Below are 11578 nucleotides of genomic sequence, written 5' to 3'. Positions count from 1 at the left end.
AGAAGCGATTTTTCTGGGTGCAGTGGTCCTGTACATTGCTCCCTGTACCAAATTTTAACCATTAAAACTACATCGATGCTGTTATTCGAATAACAGACGTTTCTGGAAAATGAATTAGCCGCATTACCTGTTAATTTTTTTTGCAGTGTGCCATCCGTATTATAGAATGTATCGGTAAAACTAAGGGTTCAAACTTGTACCGTAAGTAGCCTGCTGAATGATGGTGGTAGAGAACATAGATAGTGGCATCTTTAGGGCTATTGTGTTGGTGAAGTGATGCTATTTCGAATGTCAACTGTTTGATACATACTCAACTCAGCAAAACTTACCCTTGTGTGTGTTATGCTCAACTTAAAGGTTGGGTAGGATTACGCTAAGGGGAGGAGTGTAGAGTGTGTAGTTGTCGCGTTCGCGTTCGTACATCTGAAGAAACTGCCTCCAAAGGGCGGCCGAAGGTCCAGTGACAGCAGGTGTAGCACGCTTGAACGCGATGGGGAAACGACTCAGAAATTCGGTGTCAGCCGGATTACGATTACCCCGGATTACCTCGGATTACCCCAAATACCCCTAATCATTTCAATTGAAATTTGTATAGGGGTACCAATTTTGACACAAAAACGCGTCGAAACACAACACAAGCAGTACCCTTGAGACAGTAGCCGTAGCTCTAGCCGTGCTCAGGCGGGAGAAACGACAGCCACAGTGTACTGCTAGGTCAGGTTCGTAAAATCGCTAATATTCGCTGTGTCATTATTTACTTATGCAGGTGGAAAAGAAATGTTTGGATTAACCTAGCAGCTACCTGCTCAAGATCCCTGGTAATAAAATGCGACATCATGGAATCCAGAATTAATTTGTTAATTTGAAGCAAACACAGCGTGAGCGCTGTAAAAATTAGTTCTTAAAACACAGCTCAGTTGTTGCCCAACAGCTCAGTTGTTCGAGAACAACAGAAGTTGTTGAAAAACAACTACGTTTGTTGTCAATGCATTGTTGACATTGGAATATTGGGCACAATTTTGTTTTTGCTGGCTTGTTTTATTACTGTTGCTAGACAACTTTTGCTGTTAATTGACAAACGAAGCTGTTGTACAACAACACGAGTCAATGAAAAGCTTAACAACAAATTTGCTGTTAAGTGACAACAATATTCTTTTACAGTGAACATGATAACAGAGACAAACGGATGTTGTCAAAAACCAAGGTAAGAAATGGCCGAAGCAAAAGCCCCATTGCTGGCAAACAAAATGAACATCAATTGCAGTCCATAGATGAGGACAAGTACAAGAAAAAATATATTGTCTACAATTAAAACCCAATTAAGGTGGTTAAAAGTTCCATCCTCAGAAGAAGTAGCTCTGTTAAACCCAAGTCTAGTTATTTACATGGCTGGAAGTGAGGAGCATGCTACTGTTATTTGTATGGTTGTGCTGACTCTAAAGAAAATCATGAAGAGAGAAAGAGCACTGCATACAACAAAGCTGAAAACGACTGGTTCATAGTTACTTCATTTCCGCCTTTGCCGTGCTGTTTAGACAAGTTTTTGCGCAATGCATCGGACATTTTTTGACAACGAATACTTTAGACGTTATTTTTCGAAGAGTTCGTACTCAAACACTTTATGTTCGGCAACGATCGAACAAATTTTGTGTTCGGTTCGTTCGACTTTGTTCAGATCCGAACATGTTGGAACATTTTTATCGGAGGCATTTTAAGGATAACGTGGGTATCATTAAGTATAACATGACTTTGAAAAGATCTAGTTTATGTAAGAAAGAAACTTATATATGTCGTTAAGATTTTGAACTGCTTATCCTGTGGCTCTAATTGGCTTATTCGTAGGCTGAGTTCCGCAACTCTAGTACTACAAATTTTAGACTCGGTTTGACCATCGGACATTTTCTTCACTTGTGGGAGTGTTTAGAAAGCTTGAGGTGGGCACAGGAGCCACATTGCGTCTTCGCGCTTCGGGGAACATTCATCCCATAATCCCTATCGTCCTTATAAAGCAGTACTGTGGGAATGTAGAATTATTACACTACCTCTGCCCAGTTCGATGTCAGAGAGTACATTGTAAACTCCGTTAATTTTTGCAAACGTAAGTGAAAACGACTTTCGTCGTGTTCTGACGAAATATAGAAGAGTTACTTCAGATTCCTAGAGTTTCCCGAATATGTCACTTCAGAAAAACAACGCGCCAAAGACGATTGTATCCTTAAAGTCGTCCGGAAATTGACAAAGTTCAGATGAACTTAGGCATTAAGAACGTACTAGAGTTCAAATTGCGACCCTGCTGCAATGCAATCAAATAAATATTCCAAAGAAAATTCCGTCTTCCGCCCGTGTGCAATGAACGTTAAAGCTTGTCGCGTAGCAGGCTGACTACTTTCCACAGCTTGCCCAGGGCCTCCCCCGCTGCGGCGAGGCTGAGCCGCCCTACTCCCCTACAGCGCAGGGCTGGGGTGGTGCTGGCGGTCCTCATGACGAGAGCGAGCGCGCGGGCCTCCGGTAGACTCACGCAGCCGCCGGTAGCAGCGTAGTAGGCGGACGTTGCCAATGAAACGCTCGAGTCGGAGAGCTCCTGGCTGAGGTACGAGAACTGGAGGAAGTCATTCACAATGGGGAGCAGCAAAAGAACCATCGTGAAGCTGACGTCGTCGCAAACCACCTGCGCATTAACAAGTGGTGCAGTATAACATTTCAGCCCCTGTCATGGAGCTGTCACATAGCCTGGTTCAAAATAGAATTTCTTTTGAATTTCATTCTAACACCCAATTGAACTACACCCTGACTGATCCCGAATCATTATTGCACTCATTGACCTCTTGAGCTCAGAGTTTTGCTCCAATTTTTTATTTTAGCAGATGACACCTTAAAAAACCTTTTGAATGAAAATAAAGAATATATGAGTAACTAAGGTGTCAGCTAGCTTTTACTCTCGATTAGGGTAAGAAGCAAGCGGAGGCCAGAAAACAATTTCTTTGGCGCTGGGGGAATGGTATCAGAGTGAGTGGCTGGGGTTCGCACCAGGCGCCTAACTAACAATACTGTGTCAGGCAAGGCTGGGCTGGGCCTGGGCAGGCCCCGTCGGGCCTGGGCAGGCCCCGTCCCTGCACAACGAAACCAGAGGCCACCGACGCCGACCGACTGCCCACGCCTTATCTCCTCAACGCTAGTAGGCTGAATTACAAAATTGCAAGTAACAAGCAGCCATAAACTAATATGAGAGAAAATAAAAAAAAAACAGGCCTATTCTTAAATTTGTATCATCTACTTTCAAGATCGATTCTTCATTTTTACGGGTAATCAATATAACCAGCCTCAAACCGCTTAAACATGGTTTTCCCACAAGAACCCATGTTTGTTCGGTTAGTTTTTAGCTCTTGCTATTTCTGAAATTTACAAATCCTTTAATATTTCAGAGATTGATTCTCGTAGTGCCTTTGATCACATAGTGTAAATGTCATTTTTCTGCGTGCCATGAAAGATACCACTCGAGTTGTCGGCGTAGGCCAATTCAGCTTGCACTCGACTTCCTTGTGCACCTGGTCTGGCGGCCAGAGCCAAAAGAAGCCCACCACATTCTAGGCATTGCTAGCCAACCTACACTGATTAAGGCGAAGACCGTGCTGATGAATGAGGCGCACTGAATATGCGCCAGCTTCGCTGAGAAGTACCCAGTCAGGCCGTGAGTGAGGAGGCGCAGCCGCCGGTGCTTGGCGACCACGTCCTGCACCACGTCCAGGGCTTTGCTAGAGGCAACCGTGAACTCTAGCCGCTGTGCTAGGGCATGGTGCAGCCCTGCAGGCACGGCGGTCGAAATAATCAAGGCCAGGATGACGCACAGGCCGGGTGGAAGCCAAATAAGCATGCAGGCGCCGTAGAAGAGCCGGCCGAACAGCCCGCCCCAAGCACCAGCGTGTGGCACGAACGGCCACAATGGTACCACAGGCTCCTCGGAAAACAGCGTGTCCAGGCACATGTGAATGAAGAAGACAACGATGTAGGTTGTGCTGACCGTGGACAGCACAACGATGGTCCGTTTCGTATGTACCACCCACTGCTGTGTGTTTGAAGTTTTTTGGTGCGATATACGAAATGAGAAATAATTTTATTGCTTTACTATCTTTTTTCTTTGGAACGAAAATCTTCATCGGCTAGCTATCAGAATAGAAGCAAAAAAAAAAACACTGTTGTGGGTTTGACCAGGAACCGATATAAATACAACAGAATTTTAGATGGTTTAAAATTGATAGACCAGCGACAATCGTCTGACTCTGGAAAATCCATCACTTTTGGATTTTCGTTATCGTCAATAATAGGCCGATTGAAACAAATAACACTATGCGCGATAGTTTTGTGTTACTAGGGAATAATAAGTGCAGTTGCAGCTTATATATTATTTACACCACCAACGCGTCGCGGTGAGATCGGACAACGTTGAAATGTCGCGGCAAGATCGGACAACTTTGCTAGGACCCGTCGAGTTGCACACTTGCAAGTATTCATGAATAACTTGCAGTTGCACACTTCCAAGTGTTAAGCAGTTGCACACTAAGTTTATCAGTGAACAATAGCACCTTTGTACACCGTTAAAAATTATCATCGTAAATTTACAACAGTTGTTGTAATTTTTGGTTACAAAATAAGTTGAAAATTTGCGACACCCCATTCTCGCTCGTCGGTCAATTCTGAGTCGACACAGAGGGCTTGTAAATTCACAATCAGAAATTGTAATTCTGTGACACTCATCTTGGAAAATTTTCCCGTAAACCTATTAGTATTATTATTTTTCAGTGGTTCGGATAGATAATGAAATAGACCCACCTTTTCTCCCGGATCAGCCTCTATCACCTTGACCAGGCACCTTAACTCACGCAGCATGACCCAGAGCCGTGGGTGGCGGACAACGAGTACAACCTGCAGCATGGAGTAGCCGAAACCAATGTTGCTGATCGACTGCAGGAGCGACTGGACTGAGGTGGCCGACTGCCGCAGCGTGTCTACGCATACAAATGCGCCGAACAATATCGTGAAAGACAGAGTAAGCTGGAAATCGAAAAAAACAGTCAATCAAAAATCGATCTTGAAAGCAGATGATACCAATAAAAGAGTAAGGCTGTGTTTTACTTTTCTCCCTCATATGTTCAAAAATAATTTGGCCCTGTTGACTAGATTTTAATCATACTGATTAAAAAATGTAGTCAAATTAACTTAGTTTTGATTGACGTGACCAATCAAATTTAGTATAAAACGGAGGTACTAAATCAACGTAGTTGGTTTCAGGAACAAGATTTTGCTTCCTGCGACCCTGATTTGGTCAAATCGACTAAATGGTTTTCTGGGTGTGCCAGATCATTTTTAAGTCGGCATATTCAAAGCATTGCACACATCGATGGCAGATGGCGGGCCATTTGCATTCCAGTGCTGCCCTCGCACAATGCACCTCACTTTAGGAGGCACCTTGCGTGAGAATATATATGTATACAATGCCATCTTTCACGCCATTTCGGCCATAAAAATTTCCCCTACTGATAGTACTTCTAACTGTCGTGTTCGGAAGAGAGTTCACGCACCCTGTTCCTTAAGACGTGCAACAGTAATCGCTGCAGTTGACCTTCCTCAAGGCAAAGCCAGGACAGGGACACGGAGAGCTGCATGGCGAAGGCAACGAGCACGTCGCGACGTCGCTCATCAAGCGAGCTTCAGGGTGAGTCTGGAGGACGCCAGGGTACGAGATCGAAGGGACAGACCACACCAACACGCTAGGCTAGTGTATTATTCGTGACATAATTGTCAAAATGGCTCTCTGTTTTTAGCGCGGTGCTGCAGAGTCACAACAACACGCACGCATGAGAATGAAAAAAGACTGGGTGCTTGTAGGAGTACGGGAGTACGTCCATGCCTTCTTGAACCACCTCTCCTGTGGGCAGCACTCCACTTGAGTACAAAACTTAAACATTCTTTTAAAGGTACTTTTTAACAGTGAACTATGGATGTCTTCTGCATACCCACCAAACGGCCTAGCTCTACGATGAAGAGTTAGACACTAACTGACGCTAAAAGGCATGCATAAGCAGGCCCGTGTGCGTTTGTCAGCCTACCCGTTGGAGCCACATTTCAGCGCCAAAAAGGCACGAAACCCGCTCAATGTGTGTACATTATGCAATAATTTGCTGCATTTCTCATTTCTGAAACCATTTCGTCCAATGTCAGTTTCCAAAAACCGCGCTTTGGCTGCTTAACAAAATTTGCCCCAGTTCAGTATGCAACCCCCGTAGAGCGCTCCAGTCGCGTGGTAGAGGAGGCCACCTCCTCCTGCAATTGGCCTATGGGGATGTACTACATACACACGTAACAAGCAACCACTGCCAGTGACAGTTTCACTCATCGCGATAGTCTGTGAGAGCCATGTGTTTACAAACGCGCCCTTGCGTCTGGCCCCGACCCCCACCCCCTCCCTCCTACGATTTAACTGGACACACACACTTTGCTAAGCACATTTTATAATACCAATACACACTCTAATACTCACACAAACGCGTGTACCTGTCGGCAAAAAAAAAAAATTAAGCGATTTCGCCGTGGAGGTAGGCAACCTGCTCAATGTCCTGCTGTATTATGTATTTCCGAAACTGTAGCAACCATTTTCTGCTCGAAAATCGCGTTTTTCTAAATGTTGCCCCTGCGGAGTATGCAACCCCCGTAAAGCGATCAAGTCGCCGGCTAGAGGTGGGCACCACTTCTTAAAAGTGACCCATGGGTATGTACTCCCAGGTAAATGGGTTTGTATATGGCCATATATGATTTGTATATGATCATATACAGCGATATATGCTTTATATATGACGACATATATGCCCACATATGGGTGATTTCACAAATAAGATGCATGTCGGTGTCCGAGAATTCAACTCATCTGTATTTCTCCCAATCGTCACCGTAGCTAAAACGAATACATTATTACCAAAATATAGCGTGTCTGAGACTTGGCAAGGTCATTTAATTGATTTCAAACACATTCCATCACCATTAAATATATCTTCAACTTCCCTAGCAGACGGAAAATGCGCTGTCCCCAACTCCGCTTTACTGTCTATTTTCGTTATTATCGCTCGCACTTTATTGAACCTGGTCAAAACACCAATGTTTTACGTTCATCAACTCTATGATGCATCGCATTACTCCTATATCGACGTCCCAAATCATCAATAGAAGAGAAACGAATACTTTAAAAAGTGTCACCAGGTTTGTCAGAATTCGTGTTATCGTTGCAGTTATCTCAAATTTCTCGTAAGGTGCAGCGTGCAGTGTGTAGTTAGTGCTCACCGTCGTATAAGAAAGTAGTAGGAATCTGGTGGTCAGAAGGTGATAAGGTAAATATAATTTTCTTCGTTTTGAAGTCCGTTAAACTAACCCTATTTCGTGCGTGACAAAACCACAACTGAACTGATTATCTTAAATTATTTTAAAGTCAGAAAGTAGTTGGTCGTGAAACATGTGTCAGAGAAGTGCTGCTCGGGTTTCTTAGCTGATTTTAGAGTAAGTCCGATATCAAATCTATATTTCTTTAGTTATCTGAGTTAATCGTCAATCGGACACCGTGACGAAGGGGACAAAATTCGTCAATTTTGAATAAAATTCTATTAGTCTGCTACTGTTTTCGATTGAGATAGTTCAAATAATTTATTAAACAATTTCTGAAGTGGTAAAGTAACCCTGACAAATCTTGAAAAACAAAACATTTGTTATTATGCCTTTTGTAGGTTAGGTGTGACGGAGGGAACATATATTAAATATTTTAACATAAATACTTATGGTGCGGAGCTTTTTTCAATTAAAATAGTCGTGCTTTAGCATGAGCAAACGTCTCCAGTTGTAAAAGAACCTTGCCACATCATCATAGTACAAAATATATTCGAGGTAAACCGTTTGGACAGCCACCCTTGCCATTTTGGGGGAATTACCCAGAAATAGGTCGCTGGGAGCTCGCTAAAGAACGTTTTCTTTCTCCATAGGTACCCCTAAAGCATAATAGATAGAAAAACCTCCACTTGCAAACGTTTTCAAAAACGAAAAAAAAGTGACCCAATATGCATCTTATTTGTGAAACCACCCATATATGGTTGTATATAGTCATATATGATCATATATGCTTGTATATGGGCTTATATATTACCATATATGGGTCCATATATTACCATATATGTTTCGATATACAGCCATATATGGTCATATACAAGCATATATGCTAATATAGTGCTATATATGGCTGTATATCGAAACATATATGGTGATATATGGCCCCATATATGGTAATATATACATACAATTAAATATAATCCATATATAGTAATATATGGTCATATATGTGGTCATATATAAGGACATATATTACCATATACAGAACAGATATAATTATATATGACGCATATATAACCCTCATTTACCTGGACTACATACCCTCCAAACCGTTTTGCTCTACTACAATATGCAAGGTTAAATCGCTTGTGTCCCGTACTACTGCCCTGCTGTGCTGCAAACGCTGCGCCTCCCCCTGTCCCCCTCCCAGCCGCTAGCCTTGTGCGGGGAGAGGGCAGCGGTCAAACCCAATGACAAGCATCGCCCATTTGCGTTGTTGATAGCGAGGAGAGGGAGTTCAGTAGGGAGGGGGGGGGGCTGCTTTCACTTTCTGGAAGACAGCCTTGGGAATAGGGTATTCCAGGCTATTTAAAACGGAAGTAGGAAAAGAACAAACTCACTGACTTTTCTGTTTCCGTAATGGCTCTGATTGGTCGAGCTGATCACGTGCCACGACAGCCTTTGAGGTATCGATACCCCCTATGAAAAACCGCTCACCGCCTCGGTGGCTCTGAGAAAACGCTCAGCTCACTCCCCGCCTGCGGACAACCGCTTACCTCGCTTGGCGCTCCGAATAACCGCTTCAGTCGCTTTTTCACCGAAAACGTAATATTGGTATCATTCGAAAGAGAATTTCCGCCTCTTTTGAATGATACCAATATTAGGTTTTCGGTGAAAAAGCGACTTAAGCGGTTATCCGGAGTGCCAAGCGAGGTAAGCGGTTGTCCGCAGGCGGGGAGTGAGCTGAGCGTTTGTCCGCAGCAGCCGAGGCGGTGAGCGGTTTTTCATAGGGGGTATCGGTATGAAAAACTGTCAGATCAGTTTCGAGCCCCCCTCCATATTTAAGAGGTTAGAATCGGACCAAACTACCATGGTAATTTCTCATACTAAGTAGACGGAAACAGAGAAATCAGTGAGTTTGTTCTTTATCACTTCCGTTTAAGATAGCCTGGAACACCCTATTGCGTCTAAAAAGGCACATGCCCTAAAATGGTAGAGGTTTGCGTTTAATAACTGGTGTAATTCAACGTTATAGGAGTAGCCTGTACACCAAAATGTGGGGCTGTTAACCCCCTCGATCTGCGTGCATCAGGCGTGTACAAGTGTAGGTGTGATCAACTCTAGGTGTGACCTACTTTGAGTGTGACCTACTTAGGGTAGGGTGGCCCACGGCAAAAAAATTATCAGACCGGCGGTTAGATATTAAAGATCGAGATGACCCATGCTCTGGGCATTCCAAAACCGCCCCGTTCGTCCTGATCGGACCCCGGGAACCACTCGCTCAACGTCTTTGCATTTTGACCTGGGTTTTTTATGGGCTTTTGGGTGTAAAATAGAAAAGCGACCCTGTAGAGTCCATAATTCACCATAGAGCAATATAATTGTGAAATTCGTAATCTACGTTAAAAACTGAATCTGGCAATATAGCGTTCGTTACTGTACCACCTAGTACCCAGATTTGCTACCTCTCATAAATCTCCATATTGTGAAAAATGAGTGAAAATTCAAAGCTCAGCAAATCTGGGTACAGGGTGGTACAGTAACGATCGTTATATTGCCAGATTCAGTTTTTAACGTAGATTACGAATTTCACAATTACATTGCTCTATGGTGACTTATGGACTCTACAGGGTCGCTTTTCTATTTTACACCCAAAAGCCCATAAGAAACCCACGTCAAAATGCAAAAACGTTGAGCGAGTGGTTCCCGGGGTCCGATCAGGACGAACGGGGCGGTTTTGGAATGCCAAGAGCATGGGTCATCTCGATCTTTAATATCTAACCGCCGGTCTGATAAATTTGTTTTGCCGTGGGCCACCCTAACTTAGGGTGTGACTAGCTTTGACCGACACTGGCTGTGACCGACTTTAGGTGAGACCGACTCTAGGTGTGACCGGTTGTGACCCACTTTACGTTTGAGAATCTCTAGGTATGATTCTAGCTGTGGCATAACTCTTACTGTAATTAACTCTTCGTGTGACTGACTCTTGGTTTGACCTACTTTGGGTGTGACTACACTGTTATAGTCGAGCCAGCCAAAGGTCCCGATTTCTGTGGCGGTTGGAGAGCTGCCCCCACTCCTCCGGCTGTACCCCCTCCACAGGCCAGCGGGGGAGCGGGGCGGGTGGTGCGGCCTGGTGCGGGCGTTCTCCAACCGCCACAAGAATCGGGACCTTTGGCTGGCATACATCTACCTAGGCCTGCGGTGCTTACACCCGAGTCGGGCAAAATGTAGAGTCGAAAGTAGGCATTCGGACCCAAAAGTCACAAACTTTGTTCCTCGGGGTTTTATTTTAACGAGTTACCCCACCGGAGACCATCAAATATCTGAGATACACATTGAAATGTTTTGGGGTCATTTCCGTGTGGAAAACAGCCTCTGGCGCCTCAACGGTTAGAGATAGAGCCAAATGGACGTCCAAGGGGCTCTACTTTGATGAGTTACACCTAAAGAAACATCTAAAACTAGGTAGATGTACGCCAGACCACGTCTCGCGTAACAGGCTTCGCGATATCTCACGAAAAACTGTTACGCGGCGACGCGCCTGGCATATATCTAGGGTAAGGGGCGCAGTAGTCGACAGTACACCAGTAGTCGACACTTTCAACTTTGCGATCTATTTCCCGCGAAGAAGTTAACGTTAGAGTCTCGGGCGTTTTTCCGGGTTGTAGCGCACTCTATTATGATGAACCCATTGCCGATTCCGTGCCACCTCCGGGAGCCGGTTGGGAGCGCTTCGAACAGAAGATTGCTCGTCGCGTCACATCGAGCCATAATTTCTTAGCTCCGAAGTAGTGGGCAGGTGTTTGCTTGGAAGGTTCTGTGAGGCTGCCATTCACCCGAGTGGTTCCAGAGGACGTTTATGTTGTTGTCAAAGATATGTATTATCTTTCCCCATTTAGGTTTTGTTAAATTTAGTTAAATAAATGTTTATAAAATCAGCAAAATCACCGGGTGGAAACAGGATAAAAAGAGTACAACAGTTCGGTTCAGTGGTTCACACAGAAGTGAATAAGTTTATTTAATAGAAGAAGAAAAACAATAGAACGTCTTGCAGTACAGTGCATTTACAGCTTACAGCGCTGTTGAAGTAGAGCAAGGCTATAAAAAAAAACGTTAACGCTAACGCTAACGTGAAAGCAGATGATTTCTGGCGATTGGCGTTGAGCTTTTACTCTCAACTCTGGGCGTGGCGTGGCGGGGCGTTGGCAGGGCG

General features: G+C 44.2%; 2 protein-coding genes across 2 annotated transcripts; both read right to left on the bottom strand.

Annotated features, from left to right (window-relative positions):
• Nucleotides 1-1273: 1273 nt before the first annotated feature.
• LOC127749563 (uncharacterized) lies at nucleotides 1274-4055 on the bottom strand. The gene is made up of 2 exons (XM_052268215.1): nucleotides 3608-4055; nucleotides 1274-2668 (listed from the first exon to the last, which is right to left on the bottom strand). Exons 1-2 carry the CDS (start codon nucleotides 3980-3982, stop codon nucleotides 2357-2359), a joined length of 687 nt encoding a protein of 228 aa, XP_052124175.1. The 5' UTR covers nucleotides 3983-4055; the 3' UTR covers nucleotides 1274-2356.
• A 630-nt stretch (nucleotides 4056-4685) lies between these two features.
• LOC127749559 (uncharacterized) lies at nucleotides 4686-5712 on the bottom strand. The gene is made up of 3 exons (XM_052268197.1): nucleotides 5577-5712; nucleotides 4828-5049; nucleotides 4686-4709 (listed from the first exon to the last, which is right to left on the bottom strand). Exons 1-3 carry the CDS (start codon nucleotides 5658-5660, stop codon nucleotides 4686-4688), a joined length of 330 nt encoding a protein of 109 aa, XP_052124157.1. The 5' UTR covers nucleotides 5661-5712.
• Nucleotides 5713-11578: the final 5866 nt, after the last annotated feature.

Source organism: Frankliniella occidentalis, unplaced genomic scaffold (genome assembly GCF_000697945.3).
Source record: "Frankliniella occidentalis isolate FOCC.00 unplaced genomic scaffold, Focc_3.1 Scaffold65, whole genome shotgun sequence".
Lineage (NCBI taxonomy): Eukaryota > Metazoa > Arthropoda > Insecta > Thysanoptera > Thripidae > Frankliniella > Frankliniella occidentalis.
The sequence above is the reverse complement of the archived record's forward strand: the minus strand, read 5'-3'. Positions and strand labels throughout refer to the sequence as shown.

What these genes read in the sequence shown, in the direction of transcription:
- LOC127749563 (XM_052268215.1), bottom strand. Translation starts at nt 3,982, where the DNA reads ATGTGCCTGGACACGCTGTTTTCCGAGGAGCCTGTGGTACCATTGTGG. An exon ending in CGGTCTTCGCCTTAATCAGT is followed by an intron (nt 2,669 to 3,607) that starts GTAGGTTGGCTA and finishes GTTAATGCGCAG; the next exon opens with GTGGTTTGCGACGACGTCAG.
- LOC127749559 (XM_052268197.1), bottom strand. Translation starts at nt 5,660, where the DNA reads ATGCAGCTCTCCGTGTCCCTGTCCTGGCTTTGCCTTGAGGAAGGTCAA. An exon ending in TGCACGTCTTAAGGAACAGG is followed by an intron (nt 5,050 to 5,576) that starts GTGCGTGAACTC and finishes TTCGATTTCCAG; the next exon opens with CTTACTCTGTCTTTCACGAT. An exon ending in AGGCTGATCCGGGAGAAAAG is followed by an intron (nt 4,710 to 4,827) that starts GTGGGTCTATTT and finishes TGAATTTACAAG; the next exon opens with CCCTCTGTGTCGACTCAGAA.